Source organism: Ovis aries, chromosome 1, assembly GCF_016772045.2.
Source record: "Ovis aries strain OAR_USU_Benz2616 breed Rambouillet chromosome 1, ARS-UI_Ramb_v3.0, whole genome shotgun sequence".
NCBI classification, from domain to species: Eukaryota; Metazoa; Chordata; class Mammalia; order Artiodactyla; family Bovidae; genus Ovis; species Ovis aries.
In genome coordinates, this window is record NC_056054.1 from 217,707,074 (window position 1) to 217,721,903 (window position 14,830).

General features: G+C 35.3%; 1 protein-coding gene across 4 annotated transcripts in view; it reads right to left on the bottom strand.

Annotated features, from left to right (window-relative positions):
- Positions 1-7,139: 7,139 nt before the first annotated feature.
- The window catches only part of SKIL (SKI like proto-oncogene), a 28,136-nt gene continuing 20,445 nt past the window's right edge, over positions 7,140-14,830 (bottom strand). For 3 of the 4 annotated variants that reach the window (XM_042234602.2, XM_042234608.2, XM_042234613.2), the window contains exons 5-7: positions 12,691-12,932; positions 12,177-12,401; positions 7,140-11,508 (exon numbers count right to left, since the gene is read on the bottom strand). In XM_042234602.2, the coding sequence (XP_042090536.1) occupies positions 11,350-11,508; positions 12,177-12,401; positions 12,691-12,932 (626 nt within the window). In that variant the 3' untranslated portion in view covers positions 7,140-11,349. The remainder of the gene's footprint in view (positions 11,509-12,176; positions 12,402-12,690; positions 12,933-14,830) is intronic. The other variant, XM_027958421.3, reaches the window with a different exon arrangement.

Consider the following 14,830-nt stretch of genomic DNA (forward strand, 5'->3'; position numbering starts at 1 on the left):
CCCACATTGTTCCAGGGTGGGTCTGTATGAACAGCACAAGACAAAAGTGATGGTGTATCACTTGCAAGATCAAGTTATAAAAAGACTGTGGCTAAATAGATGAGTGGTAAGAAAAACGATCAACTAGGAAACTCCAAGCTCTCGTTCTCCCACAAAAAGATCCAAAGAGAGAGAAAGAAAAGTGAAGTCGCTCAGTCGTGTCCAACTCTTTGCAACTCTATGGACTGAGGAGCCTGGTAGACTTTTCCAGGCAAGAGTACTAGAGTCAGTTGCCATTTCCTTCTCCAGGGGATCTTCCTGACCCAGGGATTGAACCTGGTCTCCTGCATTGCAGGCAGACGCTTTACCATCTGAGCCACCAGGGAAGCCCCTTTGAGAGAGAATGAGAAAGACAAGAAAATGTCAGGACCAACTTTGTTGTTGCTCTGGAAAACAGTCAAATGTTTATAGCAACCAAGCAAACACCCAAACAAGAAAAGCCACCTTCAAAATGATAGAAAAGTTTGGGGCATTTTTATTCACCCTTTCACCTTCCTTGGGCTTCCCTGATGGCTCAGATCAAAGGAAAAGTCCGCCTGTAATGCAGGAGACCCAGGCTGGACCCTGGGTCAGGAAGATCCCCTGGAGAAGGGCATGGCAACCTACGCCAGTACTCTTGCCTGGAGAATCCCATGGACTGAGGAAACTGGTGGGTCCATGGGGTCGCGAACAGTCGGACATGACTGAGCAACTTAAACTTTTTTTCACCTTTCTATCCCAGCGCAGCAGCAGCCCTGTTGCCAGTTCCTCCCCTGAACAAGGGAGCAGAGCAGACCTTATTTGAAAACCATCATGTACATCTGATCTGACCTCTCTGGGGAATCCTTGTACTACCAACACAAGACTCTCATCTTCAATTTGCCTAACTTGGAACTTACATGGAAAAAGCAGTGAGTACTGCTTGTAAAAGATGCAAGGTGAACTATAGACTCAGATGCCTGGGACAAAATATTACAGATGTAAACAACCAATAGACTGTCTAAGAACTGGAGGGTAAGTTAGGATGAGATTCTCTGGGAAATTAGAACATTCAAAAATAGCTGTCTATAAGATGGGGAATTTAGAAAGCCCAAGCAAGATGCATACCCAGAAAAGTCTTAAGAGTACCTAAGTTTTCACTTTGGACTGATTCCTAGGTTCAGAGCAAGCCTACTTAAGTACTGAAGGAGCATCTTATAGAGCCAAACTTTAGGCTGAGAGAAGTAGTTAGATCTTGTATTTTCTGCTTTTTTGTTTCGTGAGTTTTTGTTATTGTTTTGTTTGTTTAGCTCCTGGCATTCAAGGAACTCTGTCAAAACATTAGCTGAATATGAGCTAAAGGAAGAGACACTTTCATGAGCACACACAATCAGGAATAGTCTTTGCAAAATAGTGTGGAAACATCTCAAAGCAAGTGGACTATCACAGCCTACTGCAAAAATAATTTTTAAAAAAACAGCAAACCTTCAGGAAGAAGGAAAATCTGATTTCCAATTACCACATTATAGTTGTCAAATGCTTAATTTTCAATAACAAAAAATCATAAGGCATACAAAAAAAGAGAAATATATAATTCTTTACAAAGAGCAAACGAACTGACAGAAACCACCCTCATAAAAGTCCAGACATTGGACTTGTTAGACAAAGACTTCATAACAAGGGTATTCAACATGCTCAAAAAGCTAAAGGAAAATGTGGACAAAAAAAGAAAGGAAATCAGGAAAATAATTTATGAACAAAATAAGAATATCAATAAAAGAATAGAAATTCTAAAAATAAGCCAAATTCTGAAAAATTATGGGAGTCCTAGAAGAAGAGAGAAAACGGCAGATTATTTGAAGAAATAGTGCAGAGATGACAAAATACTTAAAATCTACAACTCTAACAAGCTTAATGTATTGCATATAAGGTAAACTCCAACACCAAGACACATTATAATCAGTTGACAGATACAGATAAAGGGAGAATCCTGAAAGCAGCTAGAGAAACATGATATCATGAATAAGGAATTCTCAGTAAGATCACGAACAGTGGCTCAGCCAAAACCTTGAAGACTAGAAGTCAGTGGAATGATGTAAAATGCCAAAAGAAAAACTTTTCAACAAGAAATTTATATATGGCAAAACTGTCCTTCCAAAATGAAGGAGAAATTAAGACACTGCCAGATATTCTTGCCTGGAGAATCCCATGGACAGAGGAGCCTGGAGGGCTATAGTCCATGGGGTTGCAAAAGAGTCAGACACGACTGAGCAACTAATGCACATGCACAAAAAAACACAAACCGACTACCACTAGACCAGGCTTACAAGAAATGTTAACAGGAATCCTTGAAACTGAAATAAAGGGATACAGTAGACAGCATACTAGACGGTAACTTAAAGAAGTAAGGAGAAATAAAGATCTCCAGTGACGGTGAATACATGGACAAATATAAAAGCAATTATTGCTTTTTTTTGCAATTATTATTATTGCAATTTTGGTTTGTGACTATTTTTATTTTCTAAGATGGAAATTTATAGCTACAAAAGCATCCATTAAAAAAAGATCTCAAACTCTGAGAACCTAAAAAACAAAACTAAACTCGAAACTAGTAGAAGGAAATAATACAGATTAGAGTGGAAATAAATAAAGTAAAAACTATAAAAAGAAAATCAATAAAAACCAGGTTTGTTCTTTGAAAAGATCAACAAAATTAACAAACCCTTACCTATACTGACTAAGGGGAAAATAAAGACTCAAATTCCTAAAATCAGAAATGAAAATAGGAACATTTTAAACTATTTTACAGAAATAAAAGGATTTTGAGGATGCTATGAACAACTGTATGCCATCAAATTAGATAAACTAGATGAAACTGACAAATTCCTAGATACAAATGAACTATTCAAAGCGACTCATGAAGAAACAGGAGACAGATAAACCTATAACTACTAAGGAGATTAAATCAGCAATCAAAACCTCCCAACAGAGCAAAGCCTAGGACCAGGTGGCTTCATCGGTGAGTTCTACTCTTCCAAAAAAATCAAAACAGAGAGAACAATTTCTAGCTCACTATATGATGCAGGATTAACTTAATACCAACAACAAAGACGGGGCTTCCCCGGTGGCTCAGAGGTAAAGAATCCACCTGCAGCAGGAGATGCAGGTTTGATCCCTAGGTTGAGAAGATGCCCTGGAGGAGGGGATGGCAACCCACTCCACTGTTCTCGCCTGGAGAATCCCCTGGTCAGAGGAGCCTGGCAGGGCACAGCCCATAAGGTCGCAGAGTCAGACAGGAGGGAAGCAACTGAACATGCAAGCACGCAACAACAAAGACACTACAAAGTAACCAGCAAACAAAAAACTACAGGCCAGGATCCCTTGTGACTTGCTACAAACATCCATGAATTTAACAAACCAAATGCAGCGTATTCAGTTCACTCACTCAGTCGTGTCCGACTCTTTGCAACCCCATGGACTGCAGCATGCCAGGCCTCCCTATCCATCACCAGCTCCTGGAGCTTGCTCAAATTCATGTTCATTGACCCAGTGATGCCATCCAACCATTTCATCCTCTGTCATCCCCTTCTCCTCCTGCCTTCAATCTTTCCCAGCATAAGATCTTTTCTAATGGGTCAGTTCTTCACATCAGGTGGCCAAGATATTCAAGCTTCAGCTTCAGCATCAGTCCTTCCAATGAATATTCAGGACTGATTTCTGTTACAATTGACTGGTGTGATATCCTTGCAGTCTAAAGGACTACTTTCAAGAATCTTCTCCAACACCACAGTTCAAAAACATCAATTCTTCAGCACTCACCTTTCTTTATGGTCCAACTCTCACATCCATACATGACTACTGGAAAAACCGCAGCTTTGACTAGACGGACGTTTGTCGACAAAGTAATGTCTCTGCTTTTGAATATGCTGTCTAGGTTGATTTTCTTCCAAGGAGCAAGCATCTTTTATTTTCATGGCTGCAGTCACCATCTGAAGTGATTTTGGAGCCCAAGAACAGTCTGTCACTGTTTCCATTGTTTCCCCATCTATTTGCCTGCCATGAAGTGATGGGACCAGATGCCACAATCTTCGTTATTTGAATGTTGTTTTAAGCCAGCTTTTTCACTCTCCTCTTTCACTTTCATCAAGAGGTTCTGTAGTTCCTCTTTGCTTTCTGCTGTAAGAGTGGTATTATCTGTATATCTGATCTCTCTGCAGTCTTGATTCTAGCTTATGCTTCATTCAGCCCAGCATTTCTCATGTTGTCCTCTGAATATAAATTAAATAAGTAGGATGACAATATACAACCTTGACGTATTCCCTTCTTGGTTTGGAACCAGTGCGTTGTTCCATGTCTGGTTCTAACTGTTGCTTCTTGACCTACACACAGATTTCTCAGGAGGCAGGTAAAGTGGTCTGGTACTCCCATCTCTTGAAGAATTTTAGGCTATATATAGCCTAAAGAAGATTAGGCTACACATAAACGTACGAAATGAACTTGTTGTGCACCTTAAATTTATAGAATGCTGTATGTTAAATTATTTCAAATAAATAAATAACAACACATTAAAATGACTATACACCATGAACAAGTGAGATTTATTCTTAGAATGCAAAAGACAGTTCAATTTATGAAAACCAAGCAATGTACTAAATCACAAGAATAAAATGAAGGGGAAAACTACATTATCATCTCCACTGATACAAAAAAACTTTTGACAAAATTTAGTGCCATTTCATCATTTAAAGAAAAAAAAATTCAACTCAGTATAAAAGGGAGCTTCTTCAAGATGATATAGACCATATATGAAAAAACCACAGCCAACAACATACTCAGAAGTAAAAGACTGAAAGCATTCCCTCTAAGACAAGAGCAAAAACAAGGATGCCTGCTTTCACCACTTCTATTCAACATAGCATTGAAGTTCTAGTTGGAGCAATTAGCCAAGAGAAAGAAACAAAAAAGCATCCAAATTGGAAAGGAAGAAGTAAAATTATCTCTATTCCCAAGTGATGTGATCTTGGTAGTGGTGGTTTTAATCACTAAGTTGTGCCCAATTCTTCTGACCCCATGGACAGTAGCCTACCAGGCTCCTCTGTCCATGGGATTTTTCAGGCAAGAATACTGGAGTGGGTTGCCATTTCCTTCTCCAGGGGCTCTTCCCAACACAAAGATCAAACACACATCTCCTGCATTGCAGATGGATTCTTTACTGATTGAGCCATCAGGGAAGCCCACCACCACGAAACCACCACCAAGTGATGTGATCTTACACACAGAAAACCCTAAATGTTACACACACACACACACACACACACACACACACACAGAGTTAGCTAATAAAAAAATTTAGTGAAGTTCCAGAATACAGAATCAACACCCCAAAATCAATTGCATTTTCTAAACATTGGCAATAGACAATCTGAAATGGAAACTAACACAAGTCCAATAAGAACTAAAAATATAAACTCTCAGAAGAAAACACAGGGATTTGGACAACACAACATTGGATTTGGCAATGATTTCTTGGATATAACACCAAGAGTACAGACAACAAAAGAAAAAATAGATAAAATGAACTTGATCAAACTTAAGGACACTACTGAGTGGAGACAACCCCAAGAATGGGAGAGGGACTTCCCTGGTGGTCCAGTGGCCAGAACTCCACACTCCCAACACAGGGGTCATGGGGTCAGAGAACTAGACCCTGCATGCCACAACTAGATCAGTGCAGCCAAACAGACACATAAATGTATTTTTTAAAAGAATGGGAGAAAATATTTGCAAATTGTATACCTGGTAAGGAATTAATATCCTTAACATATAAAGAAGCCTTACAACTCAACAACAAAAAAACAACCCAGTTTAAAAATGGGCAAAGAAGCTGGATAGACATTCTTCCAGTTGTATACAATGGTATATTATAAAGCCATAAAAAGGAATGAAATTGATACATGCTACATGATACACCTTGAAAACATTATGCTAAGTGAAACACAATGCTAAATGAGAAACAAAAGGATAAATATTTTGATTCCACTTGTATATGTGGATTGCCTATAATAGGCAAATTCATAGAGATAGGAAATAGAATAGAGGATATCAAGGGCTGGAGGGAGGGGGAATAGGGGGTTACTGTATAACAGGTACAGAGCTTCTGTTTGGGATAGTTAAGAAGTTTTGGATATGGGATGATAATTACACAACACTGTGAATGTACTTAATGCCACCGAATTACACTTTAAAATGGTTAAATGGTAAAATTAATGATACGTACATTTTGCCACACACAAAAATATTTGAAGGATATGGTAACCAGACTCTTAAGGCCCCAATGATCCCTGGGGTTCATACCCTTGTATAATCTCCTCCAACTGAGTATGGGCTGTACTTTGTGACTGACTTCTAACAAATTGCATAAAGCAAGAGTGATGACTTGAAAGTCTAGATCATAAAAGAAATTGTGGCATCACTCTTTCCCTCCTTTGGATCAATCAGTTGAGAGATGTCACTCACCAGACTTGAAGAGCTTCATGGACAGGTTCTTACAGTGGGAACTGAGCTCCTGTCCATCAATGGCCCTGTGAGTGAGCTGGGAAGCATATCAGAGCTGTCAAGCTCTCATTCGCCTTCAGCCCCAGGTAACACCATACAAGTACCCTTCCAAGAGCCATCACATTCATCCAACCTGCTCCTGGACTTCAGCCCCTCAGATACCACATGTGATACTTTAAACTTCTAGCTTTTAAAATAATGTTATACAGTAATTGATGACTAATACCTGAGGTGGAGGTGAGGAAAGGATGTTAAAGCAAGAATAAACACAAAATGCTGATATGTTCATCACATAAAACATCACATAGGGGACTTCGCTGGCAGTCCACTAGTTAAGACTCCGTACTTCCAATGCAGGGTTACAAGGGTTAGATCCCCGGTCAAGGAACTTGAGTCCCAAATGTCATGCAGTATGGCCAACAGAATAAAACAAAATCACACAAGAATTTCACATTTTACTATTTTTAAAACGTTTCTAGTCACTTGCTATGTAATGAATAGACTTTAAAGGAACCAAAGGAGAAAATGTCAATCTTAAGAAACAAGACATGTGAGTTCACACAGGATACCAAGAAGGCTTAAATCAATTTCACTGGCATTAAAAGTTTTTATTTGGAATTTGATGATCCACAATCTATACAAGTTATTTACAAGGCATGAAAATGGAAAACAGCACAAAATACAATTGAGGTATAAGCTAAGAGCACAGTATGTCATGTTTCAATAAATATAATTCAAAATTTGTAAACTAAGTGACCAGATAGATGAGTCTTGTTTTATAGTAAAACCATATAAAATACTTATTTCACGTGAGGTAGAGGACAGTTTTGTGTGTCATGTAATGCAACCAACCACAGCAATTTTAACCATGAAACTGTACATCATTGGCAAGAGTTTAAATTGAATTATGGTCAATGTAGTCAACAATTTGTTTCAACAGTTGCACGACAGATCTTTCATTTACTGCTTTCACAGATTAGAAATTCAGAAATAATTTAAGACTACTGTGTTGGCTTAAAATTATCAGGATAAATAAATACTTCTAACAGGATGGTTAAAAGCAAGTATATTTTATTTCTCCCAAACTACAATTCTCCCCAAGAGTTGTTCAAGATTTAGCAATTCTTTTAGTAGGATTTTTTTTTAAAACTATAACTACTTTAAGTATGCTGTGCTTTATTTTCAAGTGAGGTATCTATATTAAAGGAGAAAAATCTTATAAATTTCTTTTACATTCAACTAACTTAATACACTATTTTGTTTTCTAGGCCTAATTTTTTAATTTCAGTTTTTACATTTGTTCTCTTTAATTCAAACACAGTAGCACTATATAAAACATTTACTACTATCACTAAAAAAAACAGGCTCCAAATTGCATTAAGTAGTTTAGAAGCCATTTAAAATGGATTTTACAAAAAAAAAAAAAAACACTGTCCTTTTAAACAAGATGCAATATAGAATACCCATACAAATTCCTTCCAATAATGGAAATGCTTAAGTGTCTTAGGCCAGGAAAAAAATTTAAGCTGTTTATTCAATCTCACAATGTATGGTACAGCAGTAATGTGTCCCTTATTGCTGGCAGCTTCAATAAAAACTAACAAGTAGTTTTAAGCACAGAAATAAATGTACAGTATGAGCACAACTTTTCATTCTATTCATCTGTAATATGCTGTCGTGTGGATTAAATGCATAAGAGCAAATAAAAGTAAGGATTCTCCCCTAAGCAATCAAAACATAAGTCATTGAGGAGAAAATTTTAGAAACTGGTCAAAAATCTTCAGCACCAGCTTTACTACTCCTCATAGGGAAATAACTTTGAGCATGTATTATACTGCTCAAGTCTCTTTATCATTTCACTTTCCTTCAAACAGAAACCAAAGATGTGTAAATGAATCGGTCGTTCTGTCATGACTTCTAGAACATTTGGGTAACCTGCAAGTATCACTGTACTCAGTCTACTACACCTACTTTAGCAACTGGTTTTTAATTCAGTATGTACAAGTTTTATATTTTATATCTCAACTGGTAATATATTAAATATATTATAAAATTAGTTCAAGAACCATAAAACATCCAAACTCTCCTGGACACAGAAATTCAAGCAAAAGAGTATGCCTTACAAAACTAAAGGACAAGCCAAACTTACATTATTGGTCAAATTCTTTCAAAGTGTTATTTGTGAAACCAGGGTGGTTCAGAGCTTCCTCAATAACAGCAGGTTTTACAATAGATTTGGTACCCTTTTCTCATCAAGTTTAGAATACAGAAACTATCATCATTCAAATTTAACATCAACTCATCACCCAGTCAACTAATATTCTATCTTTTCTTCCTTTTAAAGATGCTCTAGCATTTCTGATATGTCATTCCTTTAACACAGCTTTTGAAAGTAAATATTTTTATATTTTTTCTAAAAAGAAAAATATTATGAAGTCTGAGGGAAAATATGTTTGCCTGATGAGTTGGCACACAAAAGTTAACATTAAAACAAACTTTAAGCTAACAACCAACACACAAAATGAGCATGCAAAGAATAATAATTATGTGGATAAGATATTTTTAGCAGAGGCCACTTGTAAAGTATTACAAAGTCTCTATACTTTCAAGCTATGTTGTACAGTTTAACTTAAAATTACTTTTATCTAGAACAGGCATACTATTTACAATTGGCTTAAAAAAAAACAAAACACTATTTTCAAAGAAGTTAGAAACTGATGGCACATTAATGTATCTTCTGAAAAATGAAGACTATACAATTTCATGTGGCAAGTTTCCCTTATGTGAAGGACTAGAAAAAATAGTTCTTTATTCAAAGCTAATAAATTAAGAGCTTATGATAATTTAAAGGTGATTAAAGCAATGCTCAGAATTTTTAAAAACATATTTTAATGATTAAACAAACTATTTTAGATGTTTTTGAGTTGAAACTTCAATAGCTTATCATTTTAACTAAATAACATAAGTAGATTTTGAGTGAAATAGAAAAATAAATTATACAGACTTGAGTTTTACCTCCCCAAAAGTTTAGCTGTGACGCAACTAACCCACAACTAAAACGAAACTGTGTCATAAAATATCTTTGTGTTTTTCTTTCTCCAGATGATAAAGGCAAATAAAAAGTATTAGAAGCATATGTCATTTTTAATATTTATTCCTGTATGTCATTTTAACATGTGTTCTTCCTTAAGGAGATTCCAAGGACTGACCAATTAAATTGCAGAGTTAACACAGTAAAACTTAAATGGAAAATAGAAAATACACATTTAGATGATACTTTAGTAAAGAAACTATACTTTGGGAAGTACAAAAATTCTTTTAGACTATATCAGTACCATTAAGCAAAATATGAAAATAACTGGTTAAATGATAACCTACTTACTTTTGAAGTTCTATACCAAGCATCTATCGTCTATGATGGGAAGAGTAAATAACCTTAACTTTAGCTGATTTATAAAATAAATTTAGCTCTCAAGTAATTTCATATAGTACCATACACAAGAATATAAAAATTAAATTCATGGGATAATAATGTCAATTAATGGTAGCTTCAGGAAACTTTCTTTTAAAAAATGCACACTAAGAATTTTACCTAGTATCTTTTAAGCCAAGAATTAACTAACATGAAATTTGCCATTAATGATAGACTTTTCTGTGCAAAAAAAAAAAAGTGCAGAAGAAGCTGTCCCTCCCCAAACTATGGAATTTCTGTCTTCTAAAAACTATCTAGCAGATAAGTAAACTTCCCTATATTAACCTATCATACACTACTAGTTGACTGTAAATTCCTGATTTTGATATTAAATAATAGTTGAAAATGGTCCATTCATGCACATTTGGTAAGACTTAACATTTAAACATACAAAAGTCCAAAATAACCTTCAAAGTGTTTAATATCTTACAATTTAAAGGAAAACAAATCCATTATATAAATTTCAGTAAGACCCACAACTACATATAAAAACTGTACAGGAGGATTATGGATTGTATAGAAACCGATGTACATCAATGGTATCAGTTTTTCTCAAGTACATTAATATTTTCACAACACTATTAACAACATAAACAAAAGTTCAAAAATTATGACATTTTATTCCCTCTTCTAAGGTTGCTGCATAAAAAACTTTCTCTAAATATAACCACATTTAAACAGAAAATCTAATTATAACTGGTTCTTGAGTTTAACAGCAGTGTATAAGAAAGCATGTTATCTTTTCCCTTGGGGTGTGCTATAACTTCATCAATGAAATTCCTCTACTGACAAAATGTCTCTTAGGAGACATTAAATAGAAAGGAACTGGTGGAAATTCATGCCACAAGATGAATAATGAGTATACTTTCAACTTAGAAAGGAGATTGTTAATGAAAAAAATGGACAACTCCTTGAGTAGCTCTATATATGAAATATGAAGCCACCATTGTATCTAAAATTGAGTCTAAAATATGGATAACAAAATTGATCAAAACTATTTTCCATCACACAATGCAGCTTTTAAAAAGTATGCAATCGTTAAACTGCATTAGAAATATAGGCATCATATCTAATAGTTGAAACTGCAAAGTATTGGTTTGAAGCTGGTTGAAAGGAAAAGTACAAAGAAACATACATTTTCATTCATTTGGAAAATGTAAAAATTTATATACTAATATATAATCTCTTCACTTTCTCTGATCTACAAATGGATAGAATGCCGTTATTTCATGCAGATAAATTGTTCAGAATCCATTTACCAAAGTAAACAAACAAATAAAAATAAACCCTGTTGGGAACACACAGATGGATTTCTTTGAAGGTTTCTATTCTTTAGCAGTCTTTGATGATTTCAAAATTTGCAGCTTTAGCTCTTTTATCATCTTCTCTAACTTCTGCCTTGCCTCCCGTTCCTGTCTGAGTTCGTCTTGGAGTTCTTGCCTATCAGCCTCAGCATGGTCCAGTCTCTGTCTCAGCTCTGCCAGCTGTGTGATTTAGAAGACTGTGTCAGTTTTCCATTCAGTTTTGGTTTTCCATTACTTCTCACATCATGGCAAAGACCTACTTGCAAATCATTTTTGCAAAAATGAACTATTTCATGCATATTATAATCTCTTGAATATCCAATACTATTAATCTGACTTTGAAATGACCTTAAAATGAGGGCAAAACAAAGGGTCAGGGAACTGAACACTTAGAACACTTTCATTATGCCTTATACTCTGGTATACCTGTTACCACAGCATGATCAGATTAGGAGTTATTTGTTCATCTTTCCCAAGTTGTGAGCTACTATCCACTTTTGCCCCAAGGCTTATGAACATAGTAGGCAACAGTTTATGTTTGTTAAGCCATTGATTTGAAAGCCCATGTATTACATTAAAATAACATTGATACTCAGATAGCTAGAGATTAGCAATTAGGACAACTAAACTATAGAAATCCAATAAAAATTTAAAGTAATGCAACAACTAAGATCCAAACAATCATCTTGAATGATACAGCATAAAATTGTGTTTAACAGAATTATCTATTTTGAAGTCTAGCCTAAATGAAACAAGTTAACAAAAAGTAATTTCTTTAATGAAATTAAAGTAACAGCTTCAATTTCCACATTGAAAAGGCAACACTATACAAACTGTGTAATTCTTACCTGTGCTGCATATTCAGCCTCTTTATCTTTTTCTAAATTTGAGTCACAGGTACATTTTTGCTTCATTACCTGCTCTAGTTTTTTCTCTAAGTCTTTCTGTTCAACATGAAATTCTTCCATTCTTTGAGCATGTTCATTCTGCAAAGATTCAAGCTCTTTCTGTAAATTCTGCTGTTCTTCAGTAAGTTCCTTCATAGCTTTTGAACTACTCAACATTTCAACTTCCTGTAATTTAAAGAGTCACAATATAATTTTTACTTTATTTCTATCACATTAAACCTTTCAATTCAGAAAAAAACAGGACAGAAAGTATCTATTACAAAACTGAGGTGTCATATCAATTCTATACATAAGTAGCTATCTTAAAAACTATTTTCTCTAAAAATTTAAAAGTATATTAATATTTCTTGTAAGTATAAAACTGAACAATATTAAAACATTTACAGCATCTTATCTTGAAGAATATGCTAAAGTATTTTTTCACAATGGACTATCATTTAAATAACAGTTTTACCATCTGAAGTTGTTGCTTCTTCTGTAAAACTGAGTTCAGTTTTTCCTGTTGTTTTACGTAAGTTCTCACTACTTCTTCCATGATTTTTCCCTTATCGTCCTCACAAGTGACATCTTTGACAAGAAATGGAGATGAAGCTGCAACATCACAGTCAGTTCCTGATTTGCTTGTGTCTCTGGCTAAGCTGCAAGTGGCAGCCTCAGGTTTCTTTTTGCTGGTAGAATTATTCGAGACTGATGGATCTTCAAAGGCAAAAAAGAAGTAACAAAGTATAAATACCACTCTGTCAAAAGTCACTAGAATGATCCATAAATGAAATTAAGAAAACAATTTCATTTATAACCAAATAAAAAAATAAAGATACTTAGGAATAAACTTAACAAAAGTAGTATAAAACTTATACAACAGAAACTATAAAATATCATTGAAAGAAATAAAAGACCTAAATAAATGGAAAGGAATCCTATGTTCATGGACTGGAAGACTTAATATCATTAAGATGTATCATGATCTCCAAAATTCCTATGCTGAAATCCTAACCCCCAAAGTGATGGTATTAGGAAATGAAACCTTTAGGAGATAATTAGCTCATAAGGGTAGAGACCCCTTGATGGGATTTATGCGCTTATAAAAGAGACTCCAGAGAGCTCTCCCACAATTTGGGTACATAATGAAAAGACAGCCATCTATGAACCAGGAGGCAAACCCTTGCTAGACCAAATCCACTAGGGCCTTGATCTTAAGACTTCCCAGCCTCTAAAACAGTGAAAGGGTAAGTGTCTATAGAATAAGCCACCCAGTCGTGTTATTTTTGTTATAAATGGTAGTCTCAAACTGATCTACTTTTTCAATGCAGACCCTATCAAAATTTCACCTGGCTATGTGGCAGAATTTGGCAAACTGATCCTAAAACTCACATGGAAATAAAAGGAAACCAAGATAGCCAAAGTAATCTTGAAAAAGAAAAACAAAGTTGGAGGACTCACAATCTCCAATAGCAAAGCTTGTTATGAAGCTACAGAAATCAAAACCGTGTGTGGTACGGACATAAAGAGTGAATCCAGAAATAAACATATACTTTTACAGGCAACTGGTTTTTAACAAGGGGGCCTAAACAATTCAAAGAGTAACAGTAGCTTTTTCAACCATGTTGGGACAACTGTATCTATATACGATTGAGGTTGAACTTCATATCTTATATAAAAATTAATTAAAAATATATGATTGAGATTGAACTTTACATCTTATATAAAAATTAATTAAAAATGGATCACAGACTTAAACTTAAGAGCTAAAATTCTTAACTGGATTAAGCAATCGTTTCTTAGACATGACACCTAAAGTAAGCAATCAAAGTAGCAACAAACTGGACTTCATCTGAATTTAAAACTTCTGTGTTTCAAAGGACACTACCAAGAAAGTGAAGACAACAGACACAATGGCAAATCCTCTATCTGGTAAGGCTCTAGTACCCAGAATGTACACGTAACTCTTACAACTCAGTAATAAAGAGACAACCCAATTTAAAAATAGGCGAAGGATCTCAACAGGTACTTCTCCAAAAATTTGCAATGCAGACTTCCCTGGTGGTCCAGTGGCTAAGACTCTGCACTCCTAATGCAGGGGACCTGGATTCAATCGCTGGTCAGAGGACTAGAGTCCACATGCTGCAACTGAGAATGCGCATGCAACTAAAGATCCTACCTATGTGCCGCAACTAAGACCTGGCACAGCCAAATAAGTAAAACAAATATTAAAAAGGAGAGAGAGATTTGCAGTGTCCAAAAAAACCATGAAAAGATATTCAGTACCATCAGTCAACTTGGAGAACTGCAAATCAAAACTATGAGATATCACTTTACAACCACGAGGATGGCTCTCCTCAAAAGACAAACAACGACAACTGTTGGCAAAGATGTGCAGGAACTGGAAACCTCAGAGACCGTTGCTAGAAATGAAAATGGTATGGTTGCTTTGAAAAACAGTTTGGCAGTCCCTCAAGATATTAAACATAGAGTTACCATATGACCCATCAATTACACTCCTAAATATATAGCCAAGAGAAATAAATACATATGTTCATATTAAAACTTGTGCTTAAGTGTTCATAACAGCATTAGTCGTAACAGCCAAATGTGGA